General features: G+C 57.2%; 5 protein-coding genes across 5 annotated transcripts; 3 read left to right on the forward strand and 2 right to left on the reverse strand.

The window, feature by feature from the left end:
- Nucleotides 1-1273: 1273 nt before the first annotated feature.
- On the forward strand, nucleotides 1274-1591 carry B0T26DRAFT_656440 (uncharacterized protein; the record flags this gene model as incomplete). Its single annotated transcript, XM_060438709.1, has 1 exon — nucleotides 1274-1591. One exon carries the CDS (start codon nucleotides 1274-1276, stop codon nucleotides 1589-1591), a length of 318 nt encoding a protein of 105 aa, XP_060291978.1.
- A 68-nt stretch (nucleotides 1592-1659) lies between these two features.
- On the forward strand, nucleotides 1660-2602 carry B0T26DRAFT_790414 (uncharacterized protein; the record flags this gene model as incomplete). Its single annotated transcript, XM_060446846.1, has 2 exons — nucleotides 1660-1749; nucleotides 1801-2602. 2 exons carry the CDS (start codon nucleotides 1660-1662, stop codon nucleotides 2260-2262), a joined length of 552 nt encoding a protein of 183 aa, XP_060291979.1. The 3' UTR covers nucleotides 2263-2602.
- An 830-nt stretch (nucleotides 2603-3432) lies between these two features.
- B0T26DRAFT_728462 (uncharacterized protein) lies at nucleotides 3433-4541 on the reverse strand (the record flags this gene model as incomplete). Its single annotated transcript, XM_060442898.1, has 1 exon — nucleotides 3433-4541. A coding segment is annotated over exon 1 (940 nt), but the record flags the coding sequence as incomplete, so codon positions are not given.
- Nucleotides 4542-6147: 1606 nt separating this feature from the next.
- B0T26DRAFT_728465 (uncharacterized protein) lies at nucleotides 6148-11147 on the forward strand. Its single transcript, XM_060442899.1, has 4 exons — nucleotides 6148-7700; nucleotides 7833-8778; nucleotides 8864-9877; nucleotides 10055-11147. Exons 1-4 carry the CDS (start codon nucleotides 6228-6230, stop codon nucleotides 11005-11007), a joined length of 4386 nt encoding a protein of 1461 aa, XP_060291981.1. The 5' UTR covers nucleotides 6148-6227; the 3' UTR covers nucleotides 11008-11147.
- Nucleotides 11148-12755: 1608 nt separating this feature from the next.
- On the reverse strand, nucleotides 12756-13581 carry B0T26DRAFT_478570 (uncharacterized protein). Its single transcript, XM_060435246.1, has 2 exons — nucleotides 13172-13581; nucleotides 12756-13083 (listed from the first exon to the last, which is right to left on the reverse strand). The coding sequence occupies exons 1-2, from the start codon at nucleotides 13426-13428 to the stop codon at nucleotides 12966-12968; spliced, it is 375 nt and encodes a 124-aa protein (XP_060291982.1). The 5' UTR covers nucleotides 13429-13581; the 3' UTR covers nucleotides 12756-12965.
- Nucleotides 13582-14397: the final 816 nt, after the last annotated feature.

Raw genomic sequence — 14397 nt, forward strand, 5'->3', positions numbered from 1 at the left:
ACACCTCCTCCGGGGTAATACATGTTAGCGTAGGAAGGTGGCAAAGTTAGTGATTAGCGAGATTTCCCTAAAAGATACTAATAGTAGGTAACTTACCAAGCTAACATGTATTTCCCCAGTGGAGGTGTACAGCTCCCAAGCCCGTTCCCCGTTTCCTGTTCCTCAAGGCATTGGAGGGCCCTGTAGGGACCGATCTCTGTGGCGGCTACAACAATCTCGCCTGCTGCAGCCCTGGCTGTTAGCGCCGAAGCCCTGGCTGTGAGCGCCGAAGCCCTGGCTGTGAGCGCCGAAGCCCTGGCTGTGAGCGCCGAAGCCCTGGCTGTGAGCGCCGAAGCCCTGGCTGTGAGCGCCAAAGCCTTGGCTGTGGGCGCCCTGGCATTGCCCAGTGGCCCAATAACTGAAAGCCTTATCTCCACGTAAATCATACCTAACTGCCGTGAGGGCCTTCTGCTCATCTAATGTCTAATCTGGTCGAAGAGCTAATTCTGCTATTTCTTCAAGGCCAATACATGCCTTGATAAGCTCTCTAGGCTAGGTGCCTCTTGTAAGGCAGTAGATGCAAGATTCCCAAGTGTATGCTTGTCTCTCTTGCGGCAATTTTTGCTTTGGCTCGGTTAGCGCAGGAGTGAAAGGGGGCTCTAAACTTACACAATGGCTGCAGCCACATCTGCATAGAGCGTGACGAAAAGCGGTGACGGGCCCGCAAACGTAGTCCACCACCCATTCTAGCTACTTTAACTGAACGGTGATTCTCGGCGACGCTAGTCATCTTCTCGGGCGATTCTAGTTACATGACTGCGTAGTACTTACGTGGTAAGGCGCCATGCATGTTGGACCGACGCGCTTTACCATGGGTCCAATACTGCGGTTGCCGCACCCCCGACCTAGATCAGACGAGTACTGCCGCGAGGCAAAGGCGAAGGGAAGGGACATGCAAAGCTTCAGACTTCAGAGGTTGCTGTCTCTCTACGTAATATTACGTGTTCGTGCTAAGCCTCAGCGCACCCATTTTCCCCTCCCTTCCCTTTCTTCTCCGGAGGGAAGGGAAAAAAGGGAGATAAAAGGTATAGAAGAAAAGGAACGCCCACGTTTACCAGAAGATGCAGTATATTTTGATCTGCGTGTCTCGAGTCTTCTGTCTTTTGGTGTGGGGCGGGCTAACACAGTTACCTACAGTTAGGGGTTAAAAGTCTGGGCCACCCCACCATCAATTAAACGCGTGAGCAACGCGTTCGCGCTCCCTTAAACTTTCCAAAAACCATTTCTCGCCCAAATGAAGCTCAATTTGAATGAATTCGCGGCCGAATTGGCCACAAATCGTAGCTCTAACCAGGAGTTAACTCCAGGTATGCGTGCAGCCATTTGCACGCTTGTGGCTGCGGGCCAAAGTGAGCGCTCTGTCGCGACCCTGTTCGGCGTGTCTCGCCACGCCGTCACCAACTCCATTGAGCTCTGGAAAACTCAGCGACCTTTTGATTTTAAAGCTCATTCAGGTCGTCCCGAGGCTCTCAGGCGTGCTGAGAAGCGCTATATAATTTTGCTAGTAAAAAAGAACCGCGATTTGGCGAAAAAGCTCTCTTCAACACCATAGGGAAGAAAATCTCGCCTTCTACTATACGCCGTTGTCTCCGCGCCTATAACCTCCGCAAATGGAAGGCGATGAAGAGGATTCCGCTGTCAAAAGAAGTAGCAATAGATAGATATAACTTTGCCCACGACTGGCTCGAGAATATCGACGAATTCCTGCGGGTAAGTAGTACTAAAGTTGTATGATGAATTTATACCTAACGGCTAATCTAGCCCATATTCTCTGATAAGAGTTCCTGCCAGAACAATACCTCAAAACAAACTCTCAGCTCAGTGCGAAGCGTAGAGAAAAAGAGGGAAAAAAAAGAAGCCAGGGACGGTACCTCCACGTTCGAGGAAGTCAATGTCAAGGTCGAGACCAGCGTCGACTCCAACACCAAGATGTCTCTCCATTTTGCCGTGATCCACGGGAAAAAACACATCGTCATCCTCGGCACCGATGTAAAGGGCAAGGCTGCTCCTGCGGCAGCAGCAGCCCTGCCCGTCAGGGCTCTCCTTGGCACCCTGAACCACAATGCTGTCAGAAACAACACCAAGCCCGCGGCTATCACTGCTCCGGCGGCAAAGGCCACTCCGGCGGCAAAGGCCACTCCGGCGGCAAAGGCCACTCCCGCGGCTGTCGCTACTCCCGCGGTTGTCTCTACTGATAAACAAAAGAAAACGACCACCTACTAATAACGCCCCTCCCCTCGTGAGGTACCTGTTGTGACGGACACTCTATGGCGACAACAGTGCCAGTCACCCCGTTGTGCTTTATGGTGGTTTATGGTGGTGCTCACGAGCTAAGATACCTTGAGTATTGCTAACTAGCTAGCTGGGAAACGGGCAAATCGCACAGGCCAATTTAATTTTGAGGACTGGGACACATACACACATCCAGAAAGATGGCAGAGACATCTTTTTTGGGAGAAAGAGTGAGGTTGCTTTCCCGGGGCAGGCCCCCCGGTGATCTAGATGCAGGCATCAGATCAGGATACGGAATTTTGGTTGTGTGGAAAGACATAGATAGGTAGTGTGTGTTTGGTCTGGTACCGGCGATATCTACTAGAATGGGGTATCAAGCCGGCGGGTCGGGATTGGTAGGCCTGGGGTTTTTTTAGAGATAGAAATAAAAAATAGTGCCCGTCTTTGCGCGGTTTTTTTTTAACTTGCTTCTAACTTCCCCGGGACGCCCGCCTAGATATCTGCCCCAAGGGCATCAAGGTCGGTCGTGAACATGTGGTTGATAGGTCGGGGAGGCTGCGGCAGGCTTTGTTTACTTTAGCCCCTGAGTGGTGCTGCTGCGTTGTCGCCTCTGCTGACTTGCCCCACAGCACGTGACTGCCAGGTATGTATGTATGTACTGTTACTTACCTTGGGTAAGGTATTCGTACTATTGTACTGTACCTTACCCACTGAAGTAAAAATACGGTTGTGCTCCATCGTGTGCTGTCTTTATGGACACCTGTACATACGTGTCATCGGGTAGTAAATCCATGGTTGTGCCGAACCTTGACGGCTCCGGGCCGTTCAAAGTTCGGGTGTGGAGCGGAGCGGCCGCCATGTGAAGCGCCAGTTCTGGATCCGAGAACCTTTCGTGTTGGACTTGTGCTTCGTGCTTCCGCCGGGTATTGGCTTTTTTTCGTGACCAACTTTAATCGTATAGCTGCGGGGTCTTTGTAGGCGCGAGAGCGAAGGGAGGAGGCCGTGGAGTGGGGGTTTGTGTCGCCTTGCCTAACCTAGAAGGTGCTTAGGGTACTTGGGTAGCTTTTGGACGCACTGGAAGCACCTGCCCGGTTGCGAGAACGCAGCGAGCAACATGTTTATGCTTAATTTCAAAATGCCTTTAATTCGTTGTGCTGTTGCACTTGATTAAAATAGGGCCTCAAACTACCAGCCTAGCCAATTCGCGCACAATATTCCTCTCCACCATCTCCTGGAACTCTGCATCACCTCCATCCTGGCCCTCTTGACTGCCAAGCCTGTCATCATCCACCTTGTCGCTCTCGCGCAGCTCGCGCGGCATGCCGTCGGCGTCGTCAAAACAGCCCGAGATGCACCGTGCCACGACGCGCGTGTACTTGTCGCCCACGACGGAGCAGAAGCGCGACATGTCGGCGAATAGGGCACGGCGCAGCGCGTGCCGAGTGCATTGGCCCCACTGCTGCTGGTTGGTGTTGGTGGTGGTGGTGGTTGGGCAGGAGGAGGGAAAGTAGTGCCTGGCAATGTCCTCGAGCGGCTGCCACAGCGCGATCTCGGCGAGCAGCAGCCCGAGGCTGTACAGGTCAAAGACTTTCAGGTAGCGCTGCTGGGTCGTGAAGGCGTACTCGGGGTGCGCGTACAGCAGCTGCCGCTCGACGTGGCCGAGGAGCGCGCCACTGCCGGTGTAGTCGTCCGACGAAGAGTCTCTGCCGTGCAGCCGCGCGTACCCAAAGCCGGCAATGTACGGCCGCTGCAGGTCGTAATGTTCGTGGTAATAAGGATGCCCCCCGTCTGTCCCGGTTATCGTCCCCGGGCCCGGGAAGCGGAAGAAGAGAATGTTGCGCGACCCGAACGCCTTGTGCAGCGCGCCGCACGCCTGCAGCAGCATCAGCGCCCGCGCCAGCGTACGAGCCAGGGCGAAGCGCTCGCCGAGGCTTGGCGCGAGCATGGGAAGTGACGTTCCTCCGCTGCTGTTGCTGCGATTGTCATAGCCCGGCTTCGCTGACATGAGATGGTGCAGGGAGACCGGGGGCGTAGACACGTCCGCGCCGGCCGGGAACTTGAAGATGAAGGAGAAGCAGCGGCCGAGGTGGTCGGGAAAATAGCCGACGCAGTCGAGAATGCGCATGCTGTCGGGCCTCGGGGCCCGCGAGAGGAGCCGCGAGATGTCCTCGACGCGTTTCTCCACAAAAGCCTCGTCGTTGGTAACGTCGTCGTACGTCTTGTCCTCGAGGATGACGTCTTCGGCAGCGCCGCCCTTGGTTACGATGAACTTGGCAAGCCGCCACCCGCGCCGCCCGGGCGGCGGCGTGGTGTTGGCGGTGTGATCCAGCGGCCGGCGCTCGACGAGGGCCCTGGGGCTCCTCCGCAGCTCCGATCGCTTGTCCGGCTTGTTCAGCGACTGCCGCGCAATGGCAAGCACCTCGAGCTTGAAGGCGGCGCACCGGCTGAGGTCGGGCTCCGTGTCGGCGGCGGCCTCGAAGATGCGCTTCAGGTTCGCGTCGTCCAGCACGCGCGGCAGCACGTGCGACGGCAGCGACGAGAAGTCGGCCGCGCCGAACTCGCGCGCCACCAGCCCGAGGTCGTCGTTGAGCCCTCGGAGGTCGGCCAGCAGCTCGCGCGCGCGCTGCTGGTCTGCCGAAGCCCATGTCACGGCCCTGAGCGACGACTGCGTCCTTTGCAGTAGACTCGACCTCCGCCGTCGGGGCCGAGAGCTGGGTTTGTCTGGCGATTTGTCGTGGTCGGCTGGCGACGAGTGGATGTCCCAGAACTTGTCTGGGAGAGTAAAGCTGACGCTGTTGACGGACCCGCCCTCGCTCAGCTCGTACCTGTCGATGATTCTGCCCAGCTCGACTAGCGTCACTTTGATCCCCTCCAGAATCCCCTGCAACACCTTTTGCGCTACGGGGTGTAGGTTGAGCGACGACACGGATCCTTGGAGCAGACCGGCCTTGCCCAGCCACATATGGAACTTGACCTGTTCGACGGCTAGCTTGACAACGATGAGAGAGCCTTCGGTGTTTAGGCGGCGGGCGTTGACGACTAATTGGTAGACATTGGCGCACGAGCTGATGAGCCCGGGAAGGCCTACCACGAAGCCTGCGGCGTCCGTCATCGTATGCTATTAACTGGTGCTTCACGGGTTTTTCCAGAATGACAAGAGGGAAGTTGGCGTGTGCAGAAATATAAGATCTGGAGCCTCCTCCCATGCCAGAAAGAAGAGGTTGCTGTTTTCGCTCTGGAAGACGGCCACTGACGGAGCCCTTGACGTCGAGTTGAGCATCTTGCATGTGGCTTAGGCACCTAGCAGGGCGCGGTGTGTTACACAATGTATGTACACAGCCCCCGGATTTGGGCGAATGGATGTTATAGCCTGGTGGAAGAGGGTGTGTTGTGGTGGGGTTAGTTGATGCTGATGGCTGCCTTCTTTTTGCGAACTAACAATCTGAGAGCCTCGTCCGATGATGAATTCGGTGTCTGTATTTGGACTTCGTCATCAAACAAACCAGAGCATCAGGTTGAGATCCACAGCGATTCAGCTACTTGCAGCAGACGGCAGACGGACGGACGGACGGAACCCACGCTCACAAATGTCTTCTGAGCAAAACGCTTCAGAGGTTCAGCTGGATGATGAAGTGGAACAGGGAACCCAGTCCCAGGGGCAACATGGTGAGGAAACCTCCGCCGCTTCAGCTCCCAGTAACCAGACACGCCTGCCGCCAGAGGATGTTTACTCCGCCATGATGCTTCACCTCGTCCGGCGTCTAGAGTCGGCGGGACTCGCCCCCGAAGTTGCTCTACGGCTCGTGGTCCACGAACTCGTGGCGCAAGCACAAGATCCTGAAGAATACCAGAGCCAGCGGCTAGGCGGAAACAAAGGAGAAGAAGAAGAAGAAGAAGAAGCGCTGGTGCTCTCGGGGTGGCCCCGAGAATACCTGCACTTGTTTCCCGTCGCAAGCATGGACCGGGCCTTCCAACAAGAGAAGAGCCCTCTGGAGCTAGCAGCAACGCTCGACGACGCCACGTTCCAGAGCCTGATTGCCCGGCTGGACGTGCCCATACTGGACACGCCCAGCGCGATCGTCGAGGCCGAGAGACATTTGGCCTCGGGCCTGTCCTTCGACGTCAGCGTCGGCAAGGTGGCTGCTGGGGGAGCCATTGACGTGCCGCGCTACCAGGACGGCCCGGCTCGTGTGCGGCTCCGCGGGGGAACTGTCGTCGTGTTCAAGCGGCCACGGGTGAACCCCCCAACCGAGTTGAACAGCGACCCGTTCGGTGGCGCCAGCTGCCGCGTGCCCCGGGCAGTGGCCCACGAGCTGCTGATCCTCAGCCACGGCCCGCTGCGAGACCACGCCAACCTAGTCCGCCTGTTCGGCGTGTGCTGGGACTCGCGCTACGAGCCCAGCGCGGGCGCCATGGTGACCAGCCCGGTCCTTGTCCAGGCGTGCGCGGGCCGCGGGAACCTGCAGGCCTATCTCGATGCGACGTCGGCGCAGACAGAGGGCGCCACGCTGCGGTGGGACGTCAAGATGTTTTTGTTGAAGGGAATCTTGGCCGGCCTGGCCGCGCTGCACGCCTGCAACATTGCCCACGGCGACTTCAAGTGCGCAAACATCCTCCTCGCCGACGACGACGACGAAGAGTACGACGACGAGCAGCAGCCGCCTAGCCGCCGCGGCAATGGCATCCCCACCCCGAAACTGTCCGACTTTGGATGCTCCCTGATTGCGCCCGCGCGGCTGCTGCACGACGCCCAAGGACACGACCAGGAGGAGCTGCGCTTGGATGTCCTAGGCGGACCGACGGTGTTGTTCATGGCCCCCGAGCTGTACCAGCAGGTCCAGCACAGCCGGCACTCGGGCTCGGCATGCAAGGTGACCATTGCGGAAGCGATCCGCGCCGACGTGTACTCGCTTGGTCTCACGGCCTGCGCTATCGCCCTGGGCGGTAGGGACGTGTTCGACTGCATCGAGTTCCAGACCCGGCTGGCTCTGGACCCTGAGTATGCCGTCTACCCCGACCTCCGTGTGCAGTCCAAGACGGACGACGATGCCGCCAGGACCTTGGTCGAGTGCGCCACCGTCATGGTGCAGATGCTCGAGGTCGAGGCGCAGATGTCGCGGCTCGACCTGTCGCCGTCTCCGGCAGGTAGTGACGATCCAAGAGGCAGTCAAGGCTCATCCGCCGGCCCTAGCCACGACTTCGTCGTTCATGCTCTTCTCAGTCCACTGCTGGAGAGAATGCTGGCAAAGAGCCCATCTCGGCGCTTCCCAGACGCGTCTGCAGCGGTTGCTTCCTTTTTAGAAACCGAGGACCAGCCGCCCTTCCAGCCCCATGATCGCCCAGGCGGAGTGAAGGTAACCCTCAGCAAGGACCAGCCCTTGTTCTATAGAGATCCACGGGTCGAGACTCACGCTGTCTCTGCAGTGGCTGTAAGTTATTTTTATGTTTTTTTGTTCCGGTTTACTGCCCCAGATCTTATTCGCATTTTCCCCGTGTTCGCAAAGTGTCGACTAGCCCAGTTGTCACTCATCTGACATATTATTCCAAATATAAAATGACAGGTACTCCAGAACCTCGACGCACTCATGCTCAAGCCAGACGAAGTCAAACGGAGAATGTTTGAGGACCTGAAAGCAAGCGCCGACACGCTCCAGTCTGCGCCAGACCCAGGGCCGCAAGACCCAATCCTGGCCAACCAGGCGCATTCCGCCTTCCAGGTCTCCGTCTGCTACCTGCACGGCCTCGGAGTTGAGTACAGTCTCGGCGATGCAGCCAAGTACCTCTGCCTGAGCGCCCAGCACGGATACCTGCAGGCCGTGCTGACCCTGTTCCCCTTCGCCGGCGCGTTTCCGCACCTGTTTCCCCCAGACCTGCTGCAGCAGCTGCCGCAGGATGCGCTCCAGACAGCAGTCGCCAACGGGCCGCGGTTCGGACTCACGGCCTGGCTGCAGACCAGCGCGTATGCGCGCGAGAACTACCCCGGCGCGTACGAGGCGGGCATCACCGTGCTGCGCCAGAGCGGCTTCGCCGAGCTGGGAGAGAGCGCCGACGCCGAGACGCTGCTGCTGGCCGACACGTTCCGCGGCGCACACCCGGCGTACCTGTACTACGCTGTCGGCAGCGCCGGGTTCCTCCAGCGCAAGATGCCCATGATCTCTGCCGACACGTTGAGGGAATGGCTGGCGGCGGGCGTAGTACCTGACGGCGCGACAAACGCGAACTACGAGACGTGCCTGTACATCTGCTGCAGGGCGGGCGAGGCCGACAAGGTGTTGATGCTGCTCTCTGACTTCGGCTGGGCCAGAGACCAGGTCAACACGTCTAACCGCGACGGCAGGACACCGGCCCACTGGCTGCACTCGTTCGATGCCGGCGACGTGGACGTGGGACAGGCGCTGCTGCAGCACGGCGCGGACCTCCATGTGGTTGACGACTACGGGCTCCGTCCTGTTGATCATGCCATCGTCGCTGGGAGATCCGATGTCGTGCGTTTTCTCCTGGCTCACCGTAGGTCTGGTCTGATTAACATGATTATCCCACCCCTTGACAGCTGAGCCGACCTCTGAGTCTCTAACAAGAACAAAATCCACAGAAGGACTGCCCTACCTAGACCCATCATTCGCAGCCAAGGATCTGATGACATTCCTGACATCTGTCACCTTCAACGACAGCACCCTGTCCCAGCACTGCTGCGAGCACGCGCCTTTCGACGACGTCGCCGAGGCCCTGAAAATGGTCGCCAAGATTGGGCTGGAGACCCGCGTGGCTGCATACGGGTCGGCGACAGGGCGTTACATCCTAGACATGTTCTCGGCGCTGCGCAAACGCAGAGACCTGTCTTTCTCCGAAGAAGATGCCGCGTCGCTCCTGTTACCACTGGAGGGTATGTCCAGAAGAGGAGGAAAGGGAAAAGAGCCAGCACGTGATGACGACAATGAGTCCCCTTCTTCATCTTGTTACAAACCCACCCTGCAGGACTTCGTCCAACACACTCTTCTGCAAACCATCTTCTCCAAAAACCTCGACATCCTCGACGCGCTCGTGCAGTCGGACCTCGTCGCCCCGCTCGGCTCGTCCCCAGTGACAGAGAATCTACTATACTGCGCAGCACGCTGCGGCAGCGAGTCTGCGTTCCGTGCCTTACTAAACCTCATCCCTAGCTTCGACCACCCGCACAGCGCGGCCACTGTCCTCCGGCTGCTCCTCAGCAGCACCACCACCACCAGCACCACCAACATGGTGAAAATGCTTCTCGCCTATCTCGACGAGCACGGCGACGCAGCAGCCGCCGTCAACTTCCGCACATCCGCATCATGCCCGCCAGGCTGCACGGCCCAGCACGACCACGTGCACAACTCGTCGGCGCTGTGGAACGCGGTGCGCGCCGAGAACTTTGCCGGCGCCGCGCTGGTCGCCCCGTACGTGACGTATAATGATAATAGCAACGTCAGCCCTACAACGCTGTATTATGTGCTGTCGTCGACGCCTAGGGGGAACATATTACGTCAGGTGCAGTTCCTGCTCGCGCTGGGCAGCACGCATGCTGCATTTTTGTGTCACCCGGCGGCTGGCGAGAATACGCTGCATGTGGTGGTGGATAGGCATGGTGGGTTTTATTTTTGTTGTTGTTTTTGTCAACAAGCCCCTTTTCTTTGTTGTCCCTTTTTTGAGGGAGATTCTTAAAATTTTTGCTTGCTTGCTTGCTTGCTTGTTTTGATATGGAAATGCTTAAAATACATCAAGACATGTGCAACTTGCTGACTTGTCGATTTCTCATCAACAGACGAATACAACACCCCGTCCGAGTTCCGCCACGTCTTCGAGGCCCTGCTTGACGAGTTCGGCAGCGACCAAAACATCGACGCGCTAGACCACAGCGGCATGACCGCACTGCAGCGCGCCGTACGCGCCTGCTGCCCGGACGCCGTGGAACTGCTCCTCGACTGGGGCGCCGAAAAGTACTCCGGCATTTCCAACGACAGCAGCAACAGTTTGCCCTACGACCTCGCAGTCGCACAGTTCATGATCCGCTACCAGGCCATTGCTAGGCACCAGACTCGGGTTTCCATTGCCGCCCACGGACTTGACGAAAAGGATGAGCATGGCTGCAGTGAGGAGGAAGAAGATGCAGATGGCGAGGCAGGAGAGGAGCTGCCGAGGCCTCACTATCCGTTCTCCATCTCAACGCCCCGGCCGAAAGCACCGCTGGAAACGGATGCTCATGAGATCCGCATGCTGGAGATGGCCCCGTGCATCCGCGTGCTCGCGCTGCTGTCAGAAACCGGCTCTTTTGGCAAAGAGCCTCAACCGCCCGAGGGCACGGCCGGACCCGAGGAAGTCATGGCCGGCCTCGTGCCCTGCAGCGATCGGTATGAGGCGCTGCCGGCATGGGATGATGCTGCCGCTGGACTGCCTGACGGTGATGGAGAGGACGAAGGGCAAGGACAAGAAGTACCGGGCGGGAGCCGCGCTGCCGCCATTGACGACGACGACGACAAACACAAGCCCAAACCGGAATTAAGTGCCTGGGTGAGCTGCCGGATGGGCGACCACGTCTACCGGCTCAACCTCAGTGAGGTCGAAGGGGATGGCCAAGGGGGCAGGAACATCGCCCGTCTTTGGAGCTGGCTGACGGCGAGAGAAGGGGCCCGCTTTGCCGTGCTAGGCGACAAGTACTGTGCCAGGATCGAGCTTGTGGCCGTTGTCGGCGACGATGAAGCGGGGAGGTTGTGGTGATGGTATTGCCAATCTCATCTATTGTAATCGGAACCCCAGCATCGCATCTGTCTCTTTCCTATATAGGTATTAGTTAAGTTATGTACTAGCACATGCGGCCATAGATAGTGGAAAACTCGGGATCCCGTCCGCTCTCCCATAGATGAGCCACTAATCGGAAGATTATCTAAGGGGTAGACGGTAGCAGCAAAAGACTCTTCTTCAGCCAGGTGCCGTCTCAGGCTCCTTTTCCGACCCTAATCCGTTCGGGGTCTGTACGCTTCGGAATGTCCTCCAGCTCAAGTCCAGCCCACTACGAGCGCATTTGTTTACTTTACCCCTGCCTCCTGAGCATGGCACCCGATAAAGCAAGTGCCCATATCTAAAGGCGAGTTAGTGGCTGAATGGAGGCTGTTCACGGGCTAGACATGGATGGGGCGGGCTGAAGCCATCTCCAGATAGCGGTAGTGAGAGGGGAGGTCCTCAACTCACGATTTCCAGAGTAATTTTTATCAGCACCGTTCAGATACTATTGGAACTATGGTCCTGTAGCAACGTTGCCCGCGTCAAATAACAATCTCAAGGTAACTAGTTTGGTTATCTAAACTAAGAGAAGAAGGAATTCAGCGAGAGCGGTTTCATAATAAAGACATCTAGAACGGAACAGATCGGCTTCGTGAGGCTGCCGGGCAGATAGAGCGCTTTCGTGATCCCTCTGATCCAATTCATTTGACGCGTTTTTCGTCAGAGGGATCTCGGAGCAGGCCCGTCCTCAATCTATCATTCAACCAACTGAGACAGCGACTGAAGCGGCCTTGTCTCGGCGACTTCAGGCATGCGCTTGGTCAGCACCGCTGGGCGTCGGCTGAGAGATACCGCAATGATTCACGGCGTTTGCATTCACACAATCAGAGTCCTCAGACATGAATTAGTGTTGCCATAAACTCCTTTTTATCCCTGGCGCAGCCATTCGCCCATAATCTATCCTGTTGTACTAGTGTCCAGATGCTCCGATCCCCTCGCCGACCTCTTTAAGCGGCCTGTCCCTATTTACCTGGACTTTGAAATCCCTTAGGGCTTTATGCCCTTAGCCGTTGGCTTCTTCGACAGCCGGCCGGTACTTGGGTTGCTCGTCTTACGGGTGTTCAAAAGTTGTAGAGAGGTGTCGTAGAGTGACTGTGTTTCACCTCGCCCTGACAGCAACCCAAACTCAGGCGACTGTCCCGCGAGCCTCCGGCTTTCCCGCTCTTTCTAGTATATCCTGCGTTGCCTCCTGTGACCTTGAGGTACTACTTGTGTTTCATCGCTGAGGCCCTCGAATGCGTCAGGTTTGGACGGGCGGCGCCTTTGATTCGGTGGCAGGGCTTCTGCAGTTGTCAGCGCGGACCGCCGGGATCGAGCAGCTCTGTGACTGCGGCGCTGCGGTGCATTCTTCGTGGCTCGACTGCCGCTCGCTAGAGTATCTTCTGCCGCTCGCAGTGGTGATGCCTGCGCCTGTGGCGCTACTCTGCCTTCAGAATGTCTATCCGTGCCAGCTTGCCTCAGGCCGAAACCATACATACTAGCTAATTCGTTCTGCTCCACGCGGCTGAGTTTCCGATTCTAGAGAGAAAAGAGATGGCCCATTTCCTCCTGGTTTCTTGGCGGTGGTCTCTTCTCTATTGGAGTACGGAAAAGATAGGGATCGGGTGGCCTTTCGGAGAAGCCATGCATGCGACCTAACCGGCCCTGCTCCTCGCGGCTGATTCCAGAGATATCCCAGGGGCGGAATCTCGAATTCATCTCCTCCTGGCTCCTCGGCGGCATATTAAACTGCCTCTCAAACTCACTACTACGTTTCTAGGCCGCCGCATCTACTGCCCGATCCTCAGCGTCGATCTACCCCTGCGTCCAACCATCCGCTCGAAGGTTGAAGTGCCCCATCCGATAATCGTACTCGGCCGACTTGATGGCACTTCCCGGTAAACATCAAACCTTCTCTATGTCCTCCAGCTCTTTCTTGCGTTATCTGTCACCTTGGCCTTCGTGTTTTGCCCTGACCGAGTCAATGAGGCCCTCTTTGAGGAAGATCCTCTCGAAGTGATAGGCTTCCTCATTCTAGCGGAAACGCTTCCGGTCGTACTCTAGTCTTTCCCATGGACCGTCGGGAAGGGGGCTCGCTCACGAGGTTCGGGGGGAATCATACGTGCTAAACCCGCTGAGATTGTTATTGCTGTCGCTGTCGTCGGCGCGGGAAGATACCGGGGTAGGCGGCTGGACACGCAGCAAGACCTTGGAGAGTCGAGACCACAATCGTTTCCAGTCTTTGTTAGACATCCCGCCTGCTCGAAGTGCTGGTCTGAACAGCCGCCCTTCTATCTTGTGTTCCATTACCCTGAGAGCTTTCTGGCGCTCCAAGTAGACCGGGTCGGAAACAAGGTAGATATTCCTTTCCCGGAGCATGGTCTCTCGTAGCTTGGACCATTTCTCGCAAAAGTGTTTTCGACCCCAAGTCGCATAAGTCTCAGGATCATACGGCTCCGGCTCAGGCGTTCGTCTATGGCACTGGTCCGTCAAGGTCGTACGTATCGGGATCGTATGCCTGCGGAACTAGCATCTCCCTGCATAATATGTATGCGTATGGCTGTTGTGGTCCTATCTCTAGCTCTTCCTCTTGGATGTGCTCTACCTCGACGGACTTGGCCAGATCCGCGATTGCTGTCGGGGCGATTGCTGTTGGGAATCGGAGGCGCGCCGTTGGGGTTAGTGTCAACTGATGGTCGAGTCGTCGATGCGCGCTGGCGCTGTGTGCGCGTGCGCGGAGCCATCTGGAATCGATGGGCGAAGATGGGCGAAGATGTGTGTTTGAAGAACCGATTGATGGGAACACTCAAGTCGGCAATGGAAGGGGAAATAAATATCGCCTGTGCTTTAAGTGGGGAATATTTTTAGGCTTACTATGGTTGCGAGCCAAAGTTTTCCCCCCTGAGCCCCCCTGCTCGGGTACCGACAAGCCCCCCAGCGCGCCACGATTTGAAAATTACAGCGCCCTTCAATCACGATACAACGCTGGCAGGGACTTGGCAGGGACTGCACTGGCCAATATACCCCTACCAGTACACATACAAGGGGAAAAACATACCCATCATACCATGGTAGCAGACCCGTTCGCGTCCGTTTTGGCGCCAGGCTCTGCACCAATCGCTAGGGCGCTTCCCCGCGGCGCGCCCGGTTGCTTCGGATAAACAAGTGCGCCCCTTCTAGTAGGCCTGATTGTCGCTCATTCCTTTACCCAATATGTTCTCCAACAATGGATGCCCCCGACAGTTTTCTATCTTGTCCCTTACAACAATAAACGTGCTACGGAGGGTGTTCGAGACCCCGCTAACGGCGATCGAAGATGCTTTGTCTCCAACGTCGCAAATAAGCCAT

This window comes from Lasiosphaeria miniovina, assembly GCF_030549165.1.
Source record: "Lasiosphaeria miniovina strain SMH2392-1A chromosome Unknown B0T26scaffold_7, whole genome shotgun sequence".
NCBI classification, from domain to species: Eukaryota; Fungi; Ascomycota; class Sordariomycetes; order Sordariales; family Lasiosphaeriaceae; genus Lasiosphaeria; species Lasiosphaeria miniovina.